The sequence below is a fragment of the Nerophis lumbriciformis genome, linkage group LG10, assembly GCF_033978685.3.
Source record: "Nerophis lumbriciformis linkage group LG10, RoL_Nlum_v2.1, whole genome shotgun sequence".
In the NCBI taxonomy this organism is placed as follows: domain Eukaryota; kingdom Metazoa; phylum Chordata; class Actinopteri; order Syngnathiformes; family Syngnathidae; genus Nerophis; species Nerophis lumbriciformis.
The window spans coordinates 10,527,101-10,543,366 of NC_084557.2; the positions used below are offsets into that span (position 1 = coordinate 10,527,101).

At 39.8% G+C, this 16,266-nt stretch overlaps 1 protein-coding gene across 6 annotated transcripts in view; it reads left to right on the top strand.

Moving 5' to 3' along the window:
- The window catches only part of LOC133612660 (pleckstrin homology domain-containing family A member 5-like), a 237,311-nt gene that overhangs the window by 150,134 nt on the left and 70,911 nt on the right, over positions 1-16,266 (top strand). For 5 of the 6 annotated variants that reach the window (XM_061970286.1, XM_061970282.2, XM_061970281.2 and 2 more), the window contains exon 5: positions 15,373-15,493. In XM_061970286.1, the coding sequence (XP_061826270.1) occupies positions 15,373-15,493 (121 nt within the window). Of the gene's footprint in view, positions 1-14,644; positions 14,759-15,372; positions 15,494-16,266 lie in introns of those variants that run through there. The other variant, XM_061970285.1, reaches the window with a different exon arrangement.

Consider the following 16,266-nt stretch of genomic DNA (forward strand, 5'->3'; position numbering starts at 1 on the left):
CAACATGCTGGTGTAAGGTGACATGGACATTGGCAGCATCAAAGTCAGATCAAAACAAACACAGATCATTTGAAAAACGTATCCTACGAAGTGTAGTAAAGCAGTGTATCTTAACCATAGGGCGGGGGCCCATTGTGGTGCTGCAAGCGACCCCTAAAAGGCTGCTAAAATAATATCTGCTTCTCAGCTGTGTTAAGTATGGGCAGCAGCGTTACTCAGTTGTAATACACTTTTCCAACACTTGTGGCAGTAATGACAATCTTAAACAATCAAGTCTGGAGCAAAACCCCTAGAAGTTTCTTAAGCGCAAAATGTATGATTAAATTGTCTTTTTTGACAATTTAAGAAACATGTATTACTTAGTTAATTTTGATTTATTACAGCACTGCGTAATTGTACGTATATTTATTTTTCATCAGTTTTTATGAGTCCTTTCTTTTGCAGATATTTCATTAATATTTTTTTGGAATTAGCAGGACCTAAATCTCTAATAATAATATTTGGGATTAACACATGCTTTCATATCATTTGACAATCTTGTAAACTGTTAATAGGTTAGATACGATTATTGAATACGATTAAAATCAAAAGTAAAATTACTAGTGTGAATATTTGAGTGGGCCCAGGGCCCTTTTGTAGTAAAAAAGTTGGGCCCCTTTTTAAAAAAAACTTAATAACCTCTTAACTAAAGTAAAGTATAGGTCAAAGGTTTGGACACACCTCATTCAATGCGTTTTCTTTATTTTCATGATTATTTACATTGTAGATTGTCACTGAAGGCATCAAAACTATGAATGAACACATGTGGAGTTATGTACTTTAAAAAAAAAAGGTGAAATAACTGAAAACATGTTTTATATTCTAGTTTCTTCAAAATAGCCACCCTTTGCTCTGTTTACTGCTTTGCACACTCTTAGCATTCTCTTAATGAACTTCAAGGGGTAGTCACCTGAAATTGTTTTCACTTCACAGGTGTCATAGTTTTGATGCCTTCAGTGACAATCAACAATGTAAATAGTCATGAAAATAAAGAAAACGCATTGAACGAGAAGGTGTGTCCAAACTTTTGGCCTGTACTGTATATCTAATGTATTGTGGCCTCATGCACACACAAACGTCTACTTTAGTCCTTTAAAGGGCACCTATTACGCACATTCGACTTGTCTTACCTATTTTTACCTGGTTTTGTGTGTTTTGGGATTTGCATAGAAAATTTGAAATCTAATCATGGAGTCAGTTATTTGATATTGTTGAAGGGCAGGCTTGTTTTCGCACATGTCAACTGTCAAATCTTGTGTCAATGAAGCAGGGACATCAAAGTGTAACAATACATTAACTTTATATTGCTCAAATGGTACAACCCTGTTCCAGATTTTACATTATTCAATGGTGCAATTCAAGGTATGCTTGCAACTGAAAGTATAACAAAAAGCTCAAATTACTCGTAAGTTAATGTACTCGTAACTTGAGGTACCACTGTACTCGTGTGGAGGTTAGGAAATGATAAACACACCAACTCTGTGTTTGATTCTTTGTAATAAAGGCAATGGCATGGGTAATATCCAGTATATGGATACCTTTCAGGAAAAGTAGTAAAGTAGGAAAATAGGTTCTGAACAAGCAGACAATAGAGATTTGATCCTCCGCAAGGATAAAGAGGCCATGTGGAAAATTACTGTGACTGCAGTCAAATTGGCAGCATAATGTTAAGCAAGCAGCCAACAAATGACATGAACTCCCTCTATTAAAAAAAAAGCACACTGTGTATAACAACTTACAAGCAATAAACATTACAAATACCAGAAAATTAACATTACTTTTCTGACAAACTATATCACATGTGAGGTGACATTAATCTGACATACATCTGATATACTGTAGTTGTCATTGTTTTTTGCCTTGCAAAAATGTACAAAGCTGATTGTTCTCCTCGTTAATTTCCTTTTCAATGCTACTTCTAACTTCCCTTTGCGATCGAGAATGAGAATTAGCTGCTCCGACCAGATCTTTAGTCTCAAAGAAGCTTTTTTCCATTTCCATCTTTCACTTCTGCTTCAGTTTCCTGCTGTATTGTGTTCTGCTCATGACATGTTTCAGTGTGGCCATGTCCACTAAAGGCATTCTCAGCATTCTGTCAATAGTGTACATGTTTCCACCTATTTTTAGTCATCCATATGACCATGTGCACGCCGACTGCAAATATTTGGACAGCTCACATGTGGCAAACATGTTTACTGAAACCTGACCTTCACCTTGACAAAATAGTACATGACTCCTGGAAGACTACAGTTAGAATATTGGTAGTTGACGTTTAGCCTTCTGGAATAAAGATATTCTGATTAGTTTCTTATAGGGATGTCCCGATCCGATATTTGGATCGGATCGGCTGCCGATATTTGCCAAAAATTGCGTATCGGCAAGGCATGGGAAAATGCAGATCCAGATCCAGTTTAAAAAAAAACTCCGGTCCGTGTTTTCCAACGCACCAATTTAAATAATACATTCCACTTTTCTGCTGCTCCCTAATTTTCGTTCCGCATTTTCCAGCACACCTTCAACACATCCACAGGTCTGTGAATTCTCACGCAGTTGCTTTTAGCTGCTGACATTACACGACAGGCTCTTCTCACTCTTTCCTGTGTCTCCCTCTCACAGACAGCAAGTGCACCTTCTTACACACGTCACATACTGTCACGACATACGTCACATACTGTCACGTCATACGTCACATACGTATACGTCCTCTCGCAGCAGAGAGGTAGCAGCATGGCTAACGTTAGCTGTGATGCTAGCGCAGCCGTGCGAGCAGCGCTCCCTCTAAGGTGCTCGCCTGTGCAATTGCGCACTGTTTAAGCGTCCTCTGCGCATAGCAAATCTATGCCACGCACAAAATCAAATAAAAAAATAAGCGCATAACAATTTTCGACACACGGACACGACAGAGAAAACAGTTTTCGTCATCATTGTTCAAATATTGTGACGTCTGTCGAGACGCTTATCTCCATTCGGTGCCACACATCCATACCATCAAAATGCCGAGGCAAAAATTTCCACATCAACACCGTATGAAAAAATTAGTGATTTTTTTAGTTGTGATTTCCTTCTCTGCATGAAAGTTTAAAAGTAGCATATATTAATGCAGTATGAAGAAAAATGTTTTAATGTAGATATGCAAGCCTTGAAAGAACATTTTGTAAATCAAGACTACATTTCCTGCAAATGGGTGCATTTCTACCCTATATTTTAACTTTAGATTTATTCTCATATCAAACTCTTTTGGCTGTCTTTTTGACACTTACATCCGGCGCCCCCCTCCACACCCTGGATTATAAATAATGTAAATAATTCAATGTGATTATCTTGTGTGATGACTGTATTATGATGATAGTATATATCTGTATCATGAATCAATTTAAGTGGACCCCGACTTAAACAAGTTGAAAAACTTATTCGGGTGTTACCATTTAGTGGTCAATTGTACGGAATATGTACTTCACTGTGCAACCTACTAATAAAAGTCTCAATCAATCAATCAAAACACATAGAATCATCATACTGCTGTGATTATATGCATCAAGTGTTCATTCAAGGCTAAGGCAAAATATCGAGATATGTATCGTGTATCGCAATATGTCCTTAAAATATCGCAATATTAAAAAAAGGCCATATAGCCCAGCCCTAGTTCAATGATGCCATTTCTGTTTGTCATGTATAATTTTGTCTATTTTGTGTTTATCCTTGAATAAACAGGTCAGTTTCTTGTTACTAACCATTGTGTATTATTCAAACTCCCCTAATTCAGCTGGCTAGTTGTTATCAAGAGTACTAAAACCCTTTTCAACATGATTCTGACAACTAAGTAGGCTAAATAACTTTAAACTTTATACATGCTTGGATAGGCCAGTATCGGTCAGTATCGGTATCGGTCAGTATTGGTATCGGATCGGAAATGCAAAAACAATATCGGTATCGGATCGGAAATGCAAAAACCTGAATCGGGACATCCCTAGTTTCTTACATGCTCATCCATAGCCAGTAATAGACAACAGTGGAACTTCTCATCTCAAATGTCCGTAAGGCTGGACCTTTTCCAACTCGCTATGCCTTTAAATTATTCATTTATTACGTCAAATGATCTTAGTCCTGTGAGCATCAACAGATTTACTCTGCGTGTGGTATTTGGTATTTCTTATAGAAGTAAAGCAAAAGGTGCAAAGTTACATGAAAAACCTACATATAAAGCAATATGACTTCATTGTCATCATATACATTACTTTCTATGAAAGGTACAGTGTTCCCTCACCACTTTGCAGTTCATTTACTATGGTCTCAGTGCATCCTAAATTTTAATTACCCATCCATCCATTTTCTACCGCTTGTCCCTTTTGTGGTCGCGGGTGGTGCTGGAGCCTATCTCAGCTGCATTCAGGCGGTAGGCGGGGTACACCCTGGACAATTCGCCATCTCATCACAGGGCCAACACAGATAGACACACAACATTCACACTCACATTTCGAGTTTTAAGGTAAAATTACGTATGTTTTAGAGTGTATCAAGTGTTTTAAAAGCATAGGAAGTGTTTATAAGTATGTGAAATCTGTGTGGAGGGCCTACAAAGACTTTAAATGAACATACTATTCAGAGAAGTCACAAAATAATTAAGTGTTTCTATTTCGTGGAAATTCACCTACCACAGGGGTGTCTGCAACATAACCCCCAGGATAATCAAGGCAACACTGTAGACTTAGACTTTGACTTAGACAAACTTTAATGATCCACAAGGGAAATTATTCAACACAGTAGCTCAGTCACCATGATGGAAAGTGTAAGGATGGAAAGGACAATGCAGGTATAAATAGACTAATATAGCGATAAAAAATCGAACATATATACAAATATATACATAATATGTGTACAGTATACTATATATATAGATATATTATATTATGTCTATAACATATACAATATATACCAATGACCATGTACAATATTACAGTATATGTGACAGGAGCAGCATAAAATAGAGAGTAGATCCAGCAGAAAATAGACATTATAAACAAAGAGAAGTTGCTAACATAGAAGGTGTCAGGTAATAGGCAGATGTCATCTATTGCTATATGGCGAGTGATTATACAGCTGGATGGAGTGTGGAATGAAGGAGTTCTTGAATCATACAGTGCGGGAAGAAGGCTGAAGGAGCCTGTTGGAGTATGAGCTCCGCTGTCCCTTAATTGACAGGTGGAGTGAGTGGGCAGGATTGTCCATGATGGCCAGCAGTTTGTCCAGTGTCCTCCTGTCCCTCACTGACACAAACGCCTCCAACTGCGTGCCAATAGTTTGGTCGGCTTTCCGGATCAGTTTATCAATCCAGGAGTGGGTTTTACTTAATTATATGTCTATCTGTGTTGGTCCTGCAATGTGGTGGAGACTTGTCCAGGGTGTACCTTGCCTTCTGCCCAAGTGCAGCTGGAATAGGCCCCCCCACCACAACCCCAACAGGGACAAGCGGTACAAAAAAAAAACAATTCTATATACAGTCGTGATCATAAGTTTACATACACTTGTAAAGAATGTAATGTCATGGCTGTCTTGAGTTTCAAATACTTTCTACAACTCTTATTTTGTTGTGATAGAGTGATTGGAGCACATACTTGGTCACAAAAAACATTCATGAAGTTTGGTTCTTTTATGAATTTATTATGGGTCCACTGAAAATGTGAGCAAATCTGCTGGGTCAAAAGTATACATACAGCAATGTTAATATTTGCTTACATGTCCCTTGGCAGGTTTCACTGCAAAAAGGCGCTTTTGGTAGCCATCCACAAGCTTCTGCTTGAATTGTTGACCACTCCTCTTGACAAAATTGGTGCAGTTCAGCTAAATTTGTTGGTTTTCTGACATGGACTTGTTTCTTCAGCATTGTCCACACGTTTAAGTCAGGACTTTAGGAAGGCCATTCTAAAACCTTAATTCTAGCCTAAATTTAGCCATTTCTTTACCACTTTTGACATGTGTTTGGGGTCATTGTCCTTTTGGAACACCCAACTGTGCCCAAGACCCAACCTCTGGGCTGATGATTTTAGGTTGTCTTGAAGAATTTGGAGGTAATCCTCCTTTTTCATTGTCCCATTGAAAGCACCAGTTCCATTGGCAGCAAAACAGGCCCAGAGCATAATCCTACCACCACCACGCTTGACGGTAGGAATGGTATTGCTGGGTTTAAAGGCCTCACCTTTTCTCCTCCAAACATATTGCTGGGTATTGTGGCCAAACTGGTCAATTTTTGTTTCATCTGACCACAAAACTGTCCTCCAGAAGGTCTTATCTTTGTCCATGTGATGTCAGATGAAACAAAAATTGACAACGTCAGAAAAAAATCATATTGAGAGGCCTCTACCAAAAAAATACATGTACCGTAAGACTGCCAATGTTTTCAGCTAAAAGGTTACAATTTTGACCACAATGCTTAAATTATGAACACTTAAGAGTTTTATAGTTTATAAAACAATTGCAATAGCCTACTGTTACAATTTTTTCCACACATTTATCTGACTTAGCATCTAGCCTTCTTTGTCAACTCGGTTTTCTTTCCTCTGTTTTGTAGTGTCAATTGTGGAAAATTGTTTCATCCAGCGTTTCACAGGTAAAAAAACAACATACAATTTTGACCACCATGCTTAAATTATGAACATTTAAAAGAGTTTTATAGTTTATAAAAACTATTGCAATAGCCTACTGTTACAACTTTTTCCACACATTTATCTGACTTACCATCGAGCCTTCTTTGTCAACTCGGTTTTCTTTCCTCTGTTTTGTAGCGTGAATTGTGGAAAATTGTTTCATCCAGCGTTTCGCAGGTAAAAAAAAACCTCGAAAAAAACCAAAACATTGTTGTCCATACAATTGTGAACATTTGTGTTTCCTGTATGTCAAGCACTTGTGATGATAAGCCTTGCACACTAACAACACTGTGGTTGATTTGAATGCTGTCTTGCCTGTGATGATAACCTGTTATGCATTTGCATTCCAAAGTCCTGTCTGTTGTGTGCACCAGGACCTTGGTGAACAACTAACCACAAGGAGCTGTCACAAATATCACTAAGCAGAGGGTCATTGGATAAATCTTTCATATCAACATCATACACGTCACAGGTTTGGCTCTGTACTGATTTGTAAGGGAACACCAAATCTGTTCGTCCTTTGACTGAGCAGAGGTTGTTTGATAGCATGCCAGTCGGATTATACGTCCTGGCCATGTGCTGAACAAACATGTTGATGTTGTAAATCTTAGGTATGAGCTCGGCTTGTTGCTTACTTGAACGGAACAGAGATTCATGAGATAAGACCTTTTGAGCAATCTGAACATCTGTAAATTGTGCTTCGACAGATCAACTCCTAATCTAGTTGATCTTTCCTTTTCCCTGTCCATTGTTCACCCAAAAAAAAAAGTTGGGCCCGCGACTAAACAAAGGTGTTAGTTCTTTCTTTAGAAATGCTGTGTGGTCATTTTAAACTGCGCTCTCAGCCAGACTCAATTGAGTGCCCCAAAGCACTGTACGCAGGGCGCCAAGCCTCATTGGCAGTTATCTCTTCTGACCCCATTGCGCGCACACACACACACACACACACACACACACACACACACACACACACACACACACACACACACACACACACACACACACACACACACACACACAGACAGACCAAATCAATGCAGGGCCAGACATGATGTGACCATTAAATATAAAAGAACAAGCTTTGTGTGCATAAGTAATACTTTGCCACGTCAATGAGCAGATTCAGATTGTTTATCTTCTTCAAACTTTTTATCCATCTGTTTTTCATTTCACTTTAATAGGTTAAGTTTCAGTTTGATGCCTTTTAAGCGTATTTGCACAAATTCCAGATTTCCAGATCTTCCATTTAGGTTAAAGGGGAACATTATCACAATTTCAGAATTGTTAAAACCATTAATAATCAGTTCCCAGTGGCTTATTATATTTTTCGAAGTTTTTTTCAAAATTTTACCCATCACGCAATATCCCTAAAAAAAAGCTTCAAAGTGCCTGATTTTAACCACCCGTCCATTTTCCTGTGACGTCACATAGTGAAGCCAACACAAACAAACATGGCGGAAAGAACTGCAAGCTATAGCGACATTAGCTCGGATTCAGACTCGGATTTCAGCGGCTTAAGCGATTCAACAGATTACGAATGTATTGAAACGGATGGTTGTAGTGTGGAGGCAGGTAGCGAAACGAAATTGAAGAAGAAACTGAAGCTATTGAGCCATATCGGTTTGAACCGTATGCAAGTGAAACCGACGAAAACGACACGACAGCCAGCGACACGGGAGAAAGCGAGGACGAATTCAGCGATCGTCTTCTAACCAACGATTGGTATGTGTTTGTTTGGCATTAAAGGAAACTAACAACTATGAACTAGGTTTACAGCATATGAAATACATTTGGCAACAACATGCACTTTGAGAGTGCAGACAGCCCAGTTTTCATCAATTAATATATTCTGTAGACATACCCTCATCCGCGCTCTTTTCCTGAAAGCTGATCTGTCCAGTTTTGGAGTCTGCGGGAACAAACTGCCGCCATTGCTTGCCGGGCTAGCGAGGTCCTTTGTCCCTGAATTGCTCACACACTCCGGCAGATTCAATGGGGGTCTGGCGGCAGATTTCTTTGACTTTATCGTTGGAAATGCATCTGCTTTGAGTGTCGCAGGATATCCACACATTCTTGCCATCTCTGTCGTAGCATAGCTTTCGTCGGTAAAGTGTGCGGAACAAACGTCCAATTTCTTGCCACTTTCGCATCTTTGGGCCACTGGTGCAACTTGAATCCGTCCCTGTTCGTGTTGTTACACCCTCCGACAACACACCGACGAGGCATGATGTCTCCAAGGTACGGAAAACAGTCGGAAAAACGGAAAATAACAGAGCTGTTTTGACCCGGTGTTTGAGAAAATGGCGGATTGCTTCCTGATGTGACGTCACGTTGTGATGTCATCGCTCCGAGAGCGAATATTAGAAAGGCGTTTAATTCGCCAAAATTCACCCATTTAGAGTTCGGAAATCGGTTAAAAAAAAAAAAAGGTCTTTTTTCTGCAACATCAAGGTATATATTGACGCTTACATAGGTCTGGTGATAATGTTCCCCTTTAACAACAATTTTCCCCATAAAATGTTGCCCCAGTTTCTGTAGACTGTCAATCAATCAATCCAACTTTATTCATAAAACGCTTTTCATACATAAAAGAAATGCAACGCAAAGTGCTTTACAAATTTAAAAACAATACTTCGATGACCCATATCCCCCATTATCACATACGTACGCACGGACACCGATGCCCCACACAACACACACACATATGCAACTATATGGCCAAATGATTGCATGACTGAGTACAGAGGAGACATGTTAGTAAACACTATCACAGGAGTCATCTGCACCAGTAGGTCATCAGACCATGGCCACCAGGACGCTTACACAAAAGCGCCCCCACAAGCACGGCCGATAACCCCTGAGGCAGATGACTCATCTGAGGAACGTTGAAAAATAAAAATAATAAAACTTGTAAAATAGTAAGAACCATGAGTAGAGATAAAGAATAAAATACAAGTATGACATATGAAGATTAATAAAAAGACATAAGTAAAATGAATATACAGTAAAAAAATAGAACTAAATACAATCTTGCATAATGAATAGGATAAAAAGTAAAATACAAATGACTTCAATAAAATAATATCAGGTAAAAGCCAAATCAAAAAGGTGGGTCTTAAGCCTGCTATTAAAAACATGAACGTTCTCCGCAGCCCTGAGGTCCTCCGGCAAGCTGTTCCATAGACTGGGGGACATATTGGTGGAAAGATGCCATCCTGTGACTTTGTGTCCTGACTTTTGGAATAATTAGGAGATGACTGGGTTAAAGCAAATCTGAAAGATAAGAAGGCTCAATATCATAAAAACATTTATAAACCATAAGAAGAACTTTAGAATTGATCCTGAAACACACGGGGAGCCAATGCAGAGATTTTAAAACTGGAGTAATGTGAGCCTGCCTTCTGGTCTTCGTCAGGACACGTGCCGCTGAATTTTGGAGTAATTGCAAAGGTGTAATAACTTTTTTAGGAAGACCAGAAAGCAATAATCTATACGACTTGTAATAAAAGCATGCATCAGCGTCTCCGTGTTGTCTTGGTTATTGTCAGCCAAACATTGCACTGAACAAGCTAGTACGCTTGTATGTGAAGCATTACCTGGAATTTATTTCCCATATAAAGAATCCCACATTTCGGTGACTCAATCTGTTGTATATATTTTTTTTAACTGAGTACGAAAACTGACGACTAAAAACCTGAGGTACCATTGTATATGGAAGGTCCAATTGCTTTTGTTTGATGACATTGTCTGCCTTGGCATTGTTGGTATGTAATATAATATATAATACAGGTAGTAATAGATACCCATTTGAGTCAAAACAGACCCCCCCCCCCCCCCACTACACACACACAAAACACACACACAAAACACACACACACCCCCACCTGACAAATAGATGGGTGTGTCTGTTAAGGTATTCCAAGCCATATAAAACCAATCAACACAACCTGGCTGCTTGACATGACAATGTGGAACACAAACATGTTGTTTAGCTGGGTGGTATAGCTCGTTTGGTAGACCGGCCGTGTCAGCAACTTGAGGGTTCCAGGTTCGCCATCCTAGTCACTGCCGTTGTGTCCTTGGGCAAGACACTTTACCCACCTGCTCCCAGTGCCACCCACACTGGTTTAAATGTAACTTAGATATTGAGTTTCACTATGTAAAGCGCTTTGAGTCACTAGACAAAAGCGCTATATAAATATAATTCACTTCACTTCACTATTTTTGCTCCTAGTATACTGTCCTTGAACCACGCAAGTACAGTATCTCAATCGTAACCCCCCAAATGGTACTTCAAGGACAATAGAGTCAAAATAACATGTTGTGCAAACACTAAATATATCCATTTAATTAAGTCAAATACAAATATGGCAACAAGAGAAGTATCCGACACTTCCATCCATCCATCCATCTTCAACCGTTTATCCGGAATCGAGTCGCGGGGACAACAGCTCCAACAGAGACCCCGAGACTTCCCTTTCCAGAGCAACATTCGCAACTTCCTCCTGGGGGATCCCAAAGCGTTCCCAGGCCAGAGAGGAGATGTAATCCCCCTCATCTGGTCTTTGGCCTGCCCCGAGGTCTCATCCCAGTGGGACGTGCAACGAGGACCTCCCTAGGGAGATGCTCGTGAGGCATCCGCATGAGATGCCCGAACCACCTAAGCTGGCTCCTTTCCAAGCGAAGGATCAGCGGCTCTTCTCCGATTCTCTCTCGGGTGACTGAACTTCTCACCCTATCTCTAAGGAAGATGCCAGTCACCCTTCTGAGGAAACTCATTTCAGCCGCTTGTATCCGCGATCTTATTCTTTCGGCCATGACCCACACTTCATGACCATAGGTGAGAGTAGGAATGTAGATAGCTCGGTAGACCGAGAGCTTTGCCTTCTGTAAAGCAAATCTGTACAGCAGATACTGTATGGGCCTCTACAGTCATGGCCAAAAATATTGGCACCCCTGCATTTCTGTCAGATAATGCACCACTTCTCCCAGAAAATGGTTGAAATTACTAATGCTTTGGTATTCACATGTTTGTCTTTTGTTTGCATTGGAACAACACAAAAAAAATGTCAGCTTGGAAGTGGATCGAGGTTCTTTATACACAATTCTAACAATCCTTCGTTGCAGTCTTTCATCAATGTTTCTCTTCCGTCCACGTCCAGGGAGGTTAGCTGCAGTGCCTTGGGCTTTAAACTTCTTGATGACATTGCGCACAGTAGACACAGGAACATTTAGATCTCTGGAGATGGTTGTAGCCTGGAGATTGTCAATGTTTTTCCACAATCTTGGTTCTCAAGTCTTCTGAGAGTTCTTTGCTCTTCTTTCTTTTCTCCATGCTCAGTGTGGTACACACAACACAAAGGTTGAGTCAACTTTTCTCCATTTTAACTAGTGTCATTTCTATATTGCCAGCACCTGATTGTAAATAATGTAAATAATTCAATGTATATACTCTGATGATTAACGTGTGTGATGACTGTATTATGCTGATAGTATATATTTGTACCATGAATTGATTAACGTGGACCCCGACTTAAACAAATTGTACAAAATATGTACTGTACTGTTGTGCAATCTACTAATACAAGTTTCAATCAATTAATCAATACTTGCTAGAGGTGAGTTTAATTACAAATTAAAAGAGTGTCACATGCTTAGAATACAAAAGTGCCAATAATTTTGTCCAGTCCATTTTTGGAGTTTTGTGTTAAAGGGGAACATTATCACCAAACCTATGTAAGTGTCAATATATACCTTGATGTTGCAGAAAAAAGACCTTATATTTTTTTTAACCGATTTCCGAACTCTAAATGGGTGAATTTTGGCGAATTAAACGCCTTTCTATTATTCACTCTCGGAGCGATGACGTCACAACGTGACGTCACATCGGGAAGCAATCCGCCATTTTCTCACTTTCATCGGTGTGTTGTCGGAGGGTGTAACAACACGAACACGAACAGGGACGGATTCAAGTTGCACCAGTGGCCCAAAGATGCGAAAGTGGCAAGAAATTGGACGAAATTTGTTCAAAATACGAGGGTGTGGGGAAAGCCGACGAAATGGTCAGTCGTTTGTTCCGCACACTTTACCGACGAAAGCTATGCTACGACAGAGATGGCAACCGTCCCTTATGCCACCGAAGATGATCAAGAGAAGAATATCGACCCTAGCTTCCCTGGCCTGCTGACATCAACTCCAAAACTGGACAGATCAGCTTTCAGGAAAAGATAGCGGATGAGGGTATGTCTACAGAATATATTAATTGATGAAAACTTTATTCATTACTCGCGGTTTTACGTAAATTATTATACATAAACTGTGTCAATAATTTAGCTTAAAAACATTTTATTTTTTTCAATCATTCGAGTACATTCGGGTAGTCTTGTGTAATGCAGTATTTTGTGTCTATTTAGGTATGGTTAACCTGAGTGCTGAAATCGTGGAAAAATATATGTTCTTAGCGCGCCTGAAATGGGCTGTCTGCACTCTCAAAGTGCATGTTGTTGCCAAATGTATTTCATATGCTGTAAACCTAGTTCATAGTTGTTAGTTTCCTTTAATGCCAAACAAACATATACCAATCGTTGGTTAGAAGGCGATCGCCGAATTCGTCCTCGCTTTCTCCCGTGTCGCTGGCTGTCGTGTCGTTTTCGTCGGTTTCGCTTGCATACGGTTCAAACCGATATGGCTCAATAGCTTCAGTTTCTTCTTCAATTTCGTTTTCGCTACCTGCCTCCACACTACAACCATCCGTTTCAATACATGCGTAATCTGTTGAATCGCTTAAGCCGCTGAAATCCGAGTCTGAATCCGAGCTAATGTCACTATACCTTGCTGTTCTATCCGCCATGTTTGTTTGTATTGGCATCACTATGTGACGTCACAGGAAAATGGACGGGTGTATATAACGATGGTTAAAATCAGGCACTTTGAAGCTTTTTTTAGGGATATTGCGAGATGGGTAAAATTTTGAAAAAAACTTCTAAAAATAAAATAAGCCACTGGGAACTGATTTTTAATGGTTTTAACCCTTCTGAAATTGTGATAATGTTCCCCTTTAAATAATATCAGATTTGGCTTTTTGGGGTTTATTTTTTGCGTTTTTCCAATGCAAACAAAATAAATAAACATGTGAATACCAAAGCATTTGTAATTTGAACAATTTTCTGGGAGAAGTGGTGCATTATCTGACAGAAATGCAGGGGTGCCAATATGAATTGCCTAAATAGCTGGACAGGATGACATTAAATGTTGTGGTCAGCAACCTGTTATTGGAAACATAGGTATGTAGATCCCCCAAATCAGACAATTGACGCCTAAATTAAAATGTATTAATACTTTTTTTGTTAATTGAAGGTACCCCAAAATGACTCATGTAAACCTGTAGTCACACAAATTAGAGGAACAAGGTTGACCACAATCCATGCGGGCATGACACCCATTTAGTTAATATTTCATTGCTACATGGTTCAAGACACAATGGTTATTTGTGTCTTCTGATGCCAATTTCACTGCTAATGCTCAAATTAACTATCCACAAAATAAAACACACACACAATATCAGAAGCAAAGGAATGTTCTATTGTTGAATGAATGAGCATCATACAGAGCCTTATCTATGCCACCGAATCATTCTTTTCTCATTGGCCTTCGCACACTTTTTTAATTGATAAGTCGTCACAACTTTGCTCGTGGTTCACTTGCCATTTTACTTTTCCCTGCAAGTGCAGCAAATCCTCCGAGTTCATTAGCTGGAGGAGGCACGTCTTAGAGGCCACTCATCACTTTTCATAGGAAGCTATTTTAGAGCGGGAAATCATGTCCACTGCGATTCAGAGAGCGTGAGTCAGCCACTTGTCCATCACAGGACTGCAACTCCGAATGGAACTCAGTTCATGATTTGGACAACGGACTTTTAACAATAAAATGCAATAACTCATTGTTTTATAATCTCAAAACAACAGACGGCATAACTGCATCCGAAACTGCAGGTAAGAAAACGTGATTATTTTGAAACGTCAATTGTCCATGTCAGATATGTTGCTGTGCTGCATGAGATTAAGCCTTGTGTCAGTGGTGCCTGCCTTTTTTTTCCATTGAACAATGTTTTTCTTTGAAAAGAAGACTTGTTTTTGCACCTTGATTATGACAGCATGGGATTTGACTGTCTCAGCTACATGGCATTGAATGCAAAAGTATTTGTACGGTGATTAATTATTGTTTTGTTTGAATTGGTTTAGGTCACCAGCGTCAAATGCGCCAGTTATTTGAGTCAAATTGAGTTTGCAGCACACTCGTTCAGTGACCTGAAACACTGTAAAACACTTTACACACTGCTGTAGTGCTTCTGCTGCACTGTGGTGTCATGTTTCTACTAGATTACACCATTATTCCCCTCCAAAAGAATGTAGGACATCCCCATAGGCCAGACACAACTTGATTTACATGGTGCGCTACTCAATGACAGGTTTTTGTGAATGTGTTATGGATTATGAGATTCATATAACAGCATTACGGCATGGTTCATGCCGATTTGGCTGAAATTCATTATGTCTGCCCAACATTATTAAACTACTGGAAATGTATGCAGTGACCTTGTGGGAGTTGTTGTTTTTATTCTGAGCGGCATACTGAGAAAAGTCCAATTTAGAAGTTAATAGTTGAATACGTGTGCTCTTCTTTGAATGTTTAGATCTGCCACCAAAGTACCAGTGAATGAGAAGAAGGAACAGCCACGCAGCACCATGAGTGAGACCTCCAACAACACAGGCGGCTCGGACTGCGCCGCAAACCAAGCCAGCCCAGCAGCAAGAGTGAGTAACAAGCATGGAATGATTCGTTTTTCAAAAGAAAATCCCCCCCCAGAAAATAGCCCTGGTTTTTATATACCGTATTTTCCGGACCATAGGTCCCACCGGATTAAAAGGCGCACTGCCGATGAGCGGGTCTAGTCAGGTCTATTTTCACAGAAAAGGCACACTGATTATAGGGCGCATTGAAAGGGTCATATTATTAGTCCTTGTGGTCCACATAACATGTATCGGTGGTTCTACAGATCATCTTCAAGCCGCTTTCTGACAGTCGCTTCAGGATGCGCCGTTTTGTGGGCGGTCTTTTTTACGTGGCTAACCTTCGACAGCGTCTTCTCCCCGTCATCTTTGTTGTAGCGGTGTAGTGTGCAAGGACGGGGGCGGAAGAAATGTCAAAAGATGGAGCTAACTGTTTTAATGACATTCAGACTTTACTTCAATCAATAACGTGGCTCACTAGTGCAACAACAACGCCGGAAATGTGTCCTGTGAAAAAAATGTCCGACCGGAACCTTGGTTGAATAATATAACTCACTACACCGGTATGTTTTAGCACTTTCATGGTGAGTTTACTGACAGATATAAGTAAGAACTTTACACTACTTTTATATTAGAAATGGCAACAGCGGAGGATGAATGTCCCATAACAAGAAGATAGAGAAAAAGAAGAAGCTTATCGACTACGGCTTACCAAAGTCGTACTAAAACATTTTGATAGATTTTTGAGCGCCGTGTGTAATGTTCTATATTTTCAATGGAACATATAAAATGTTGGT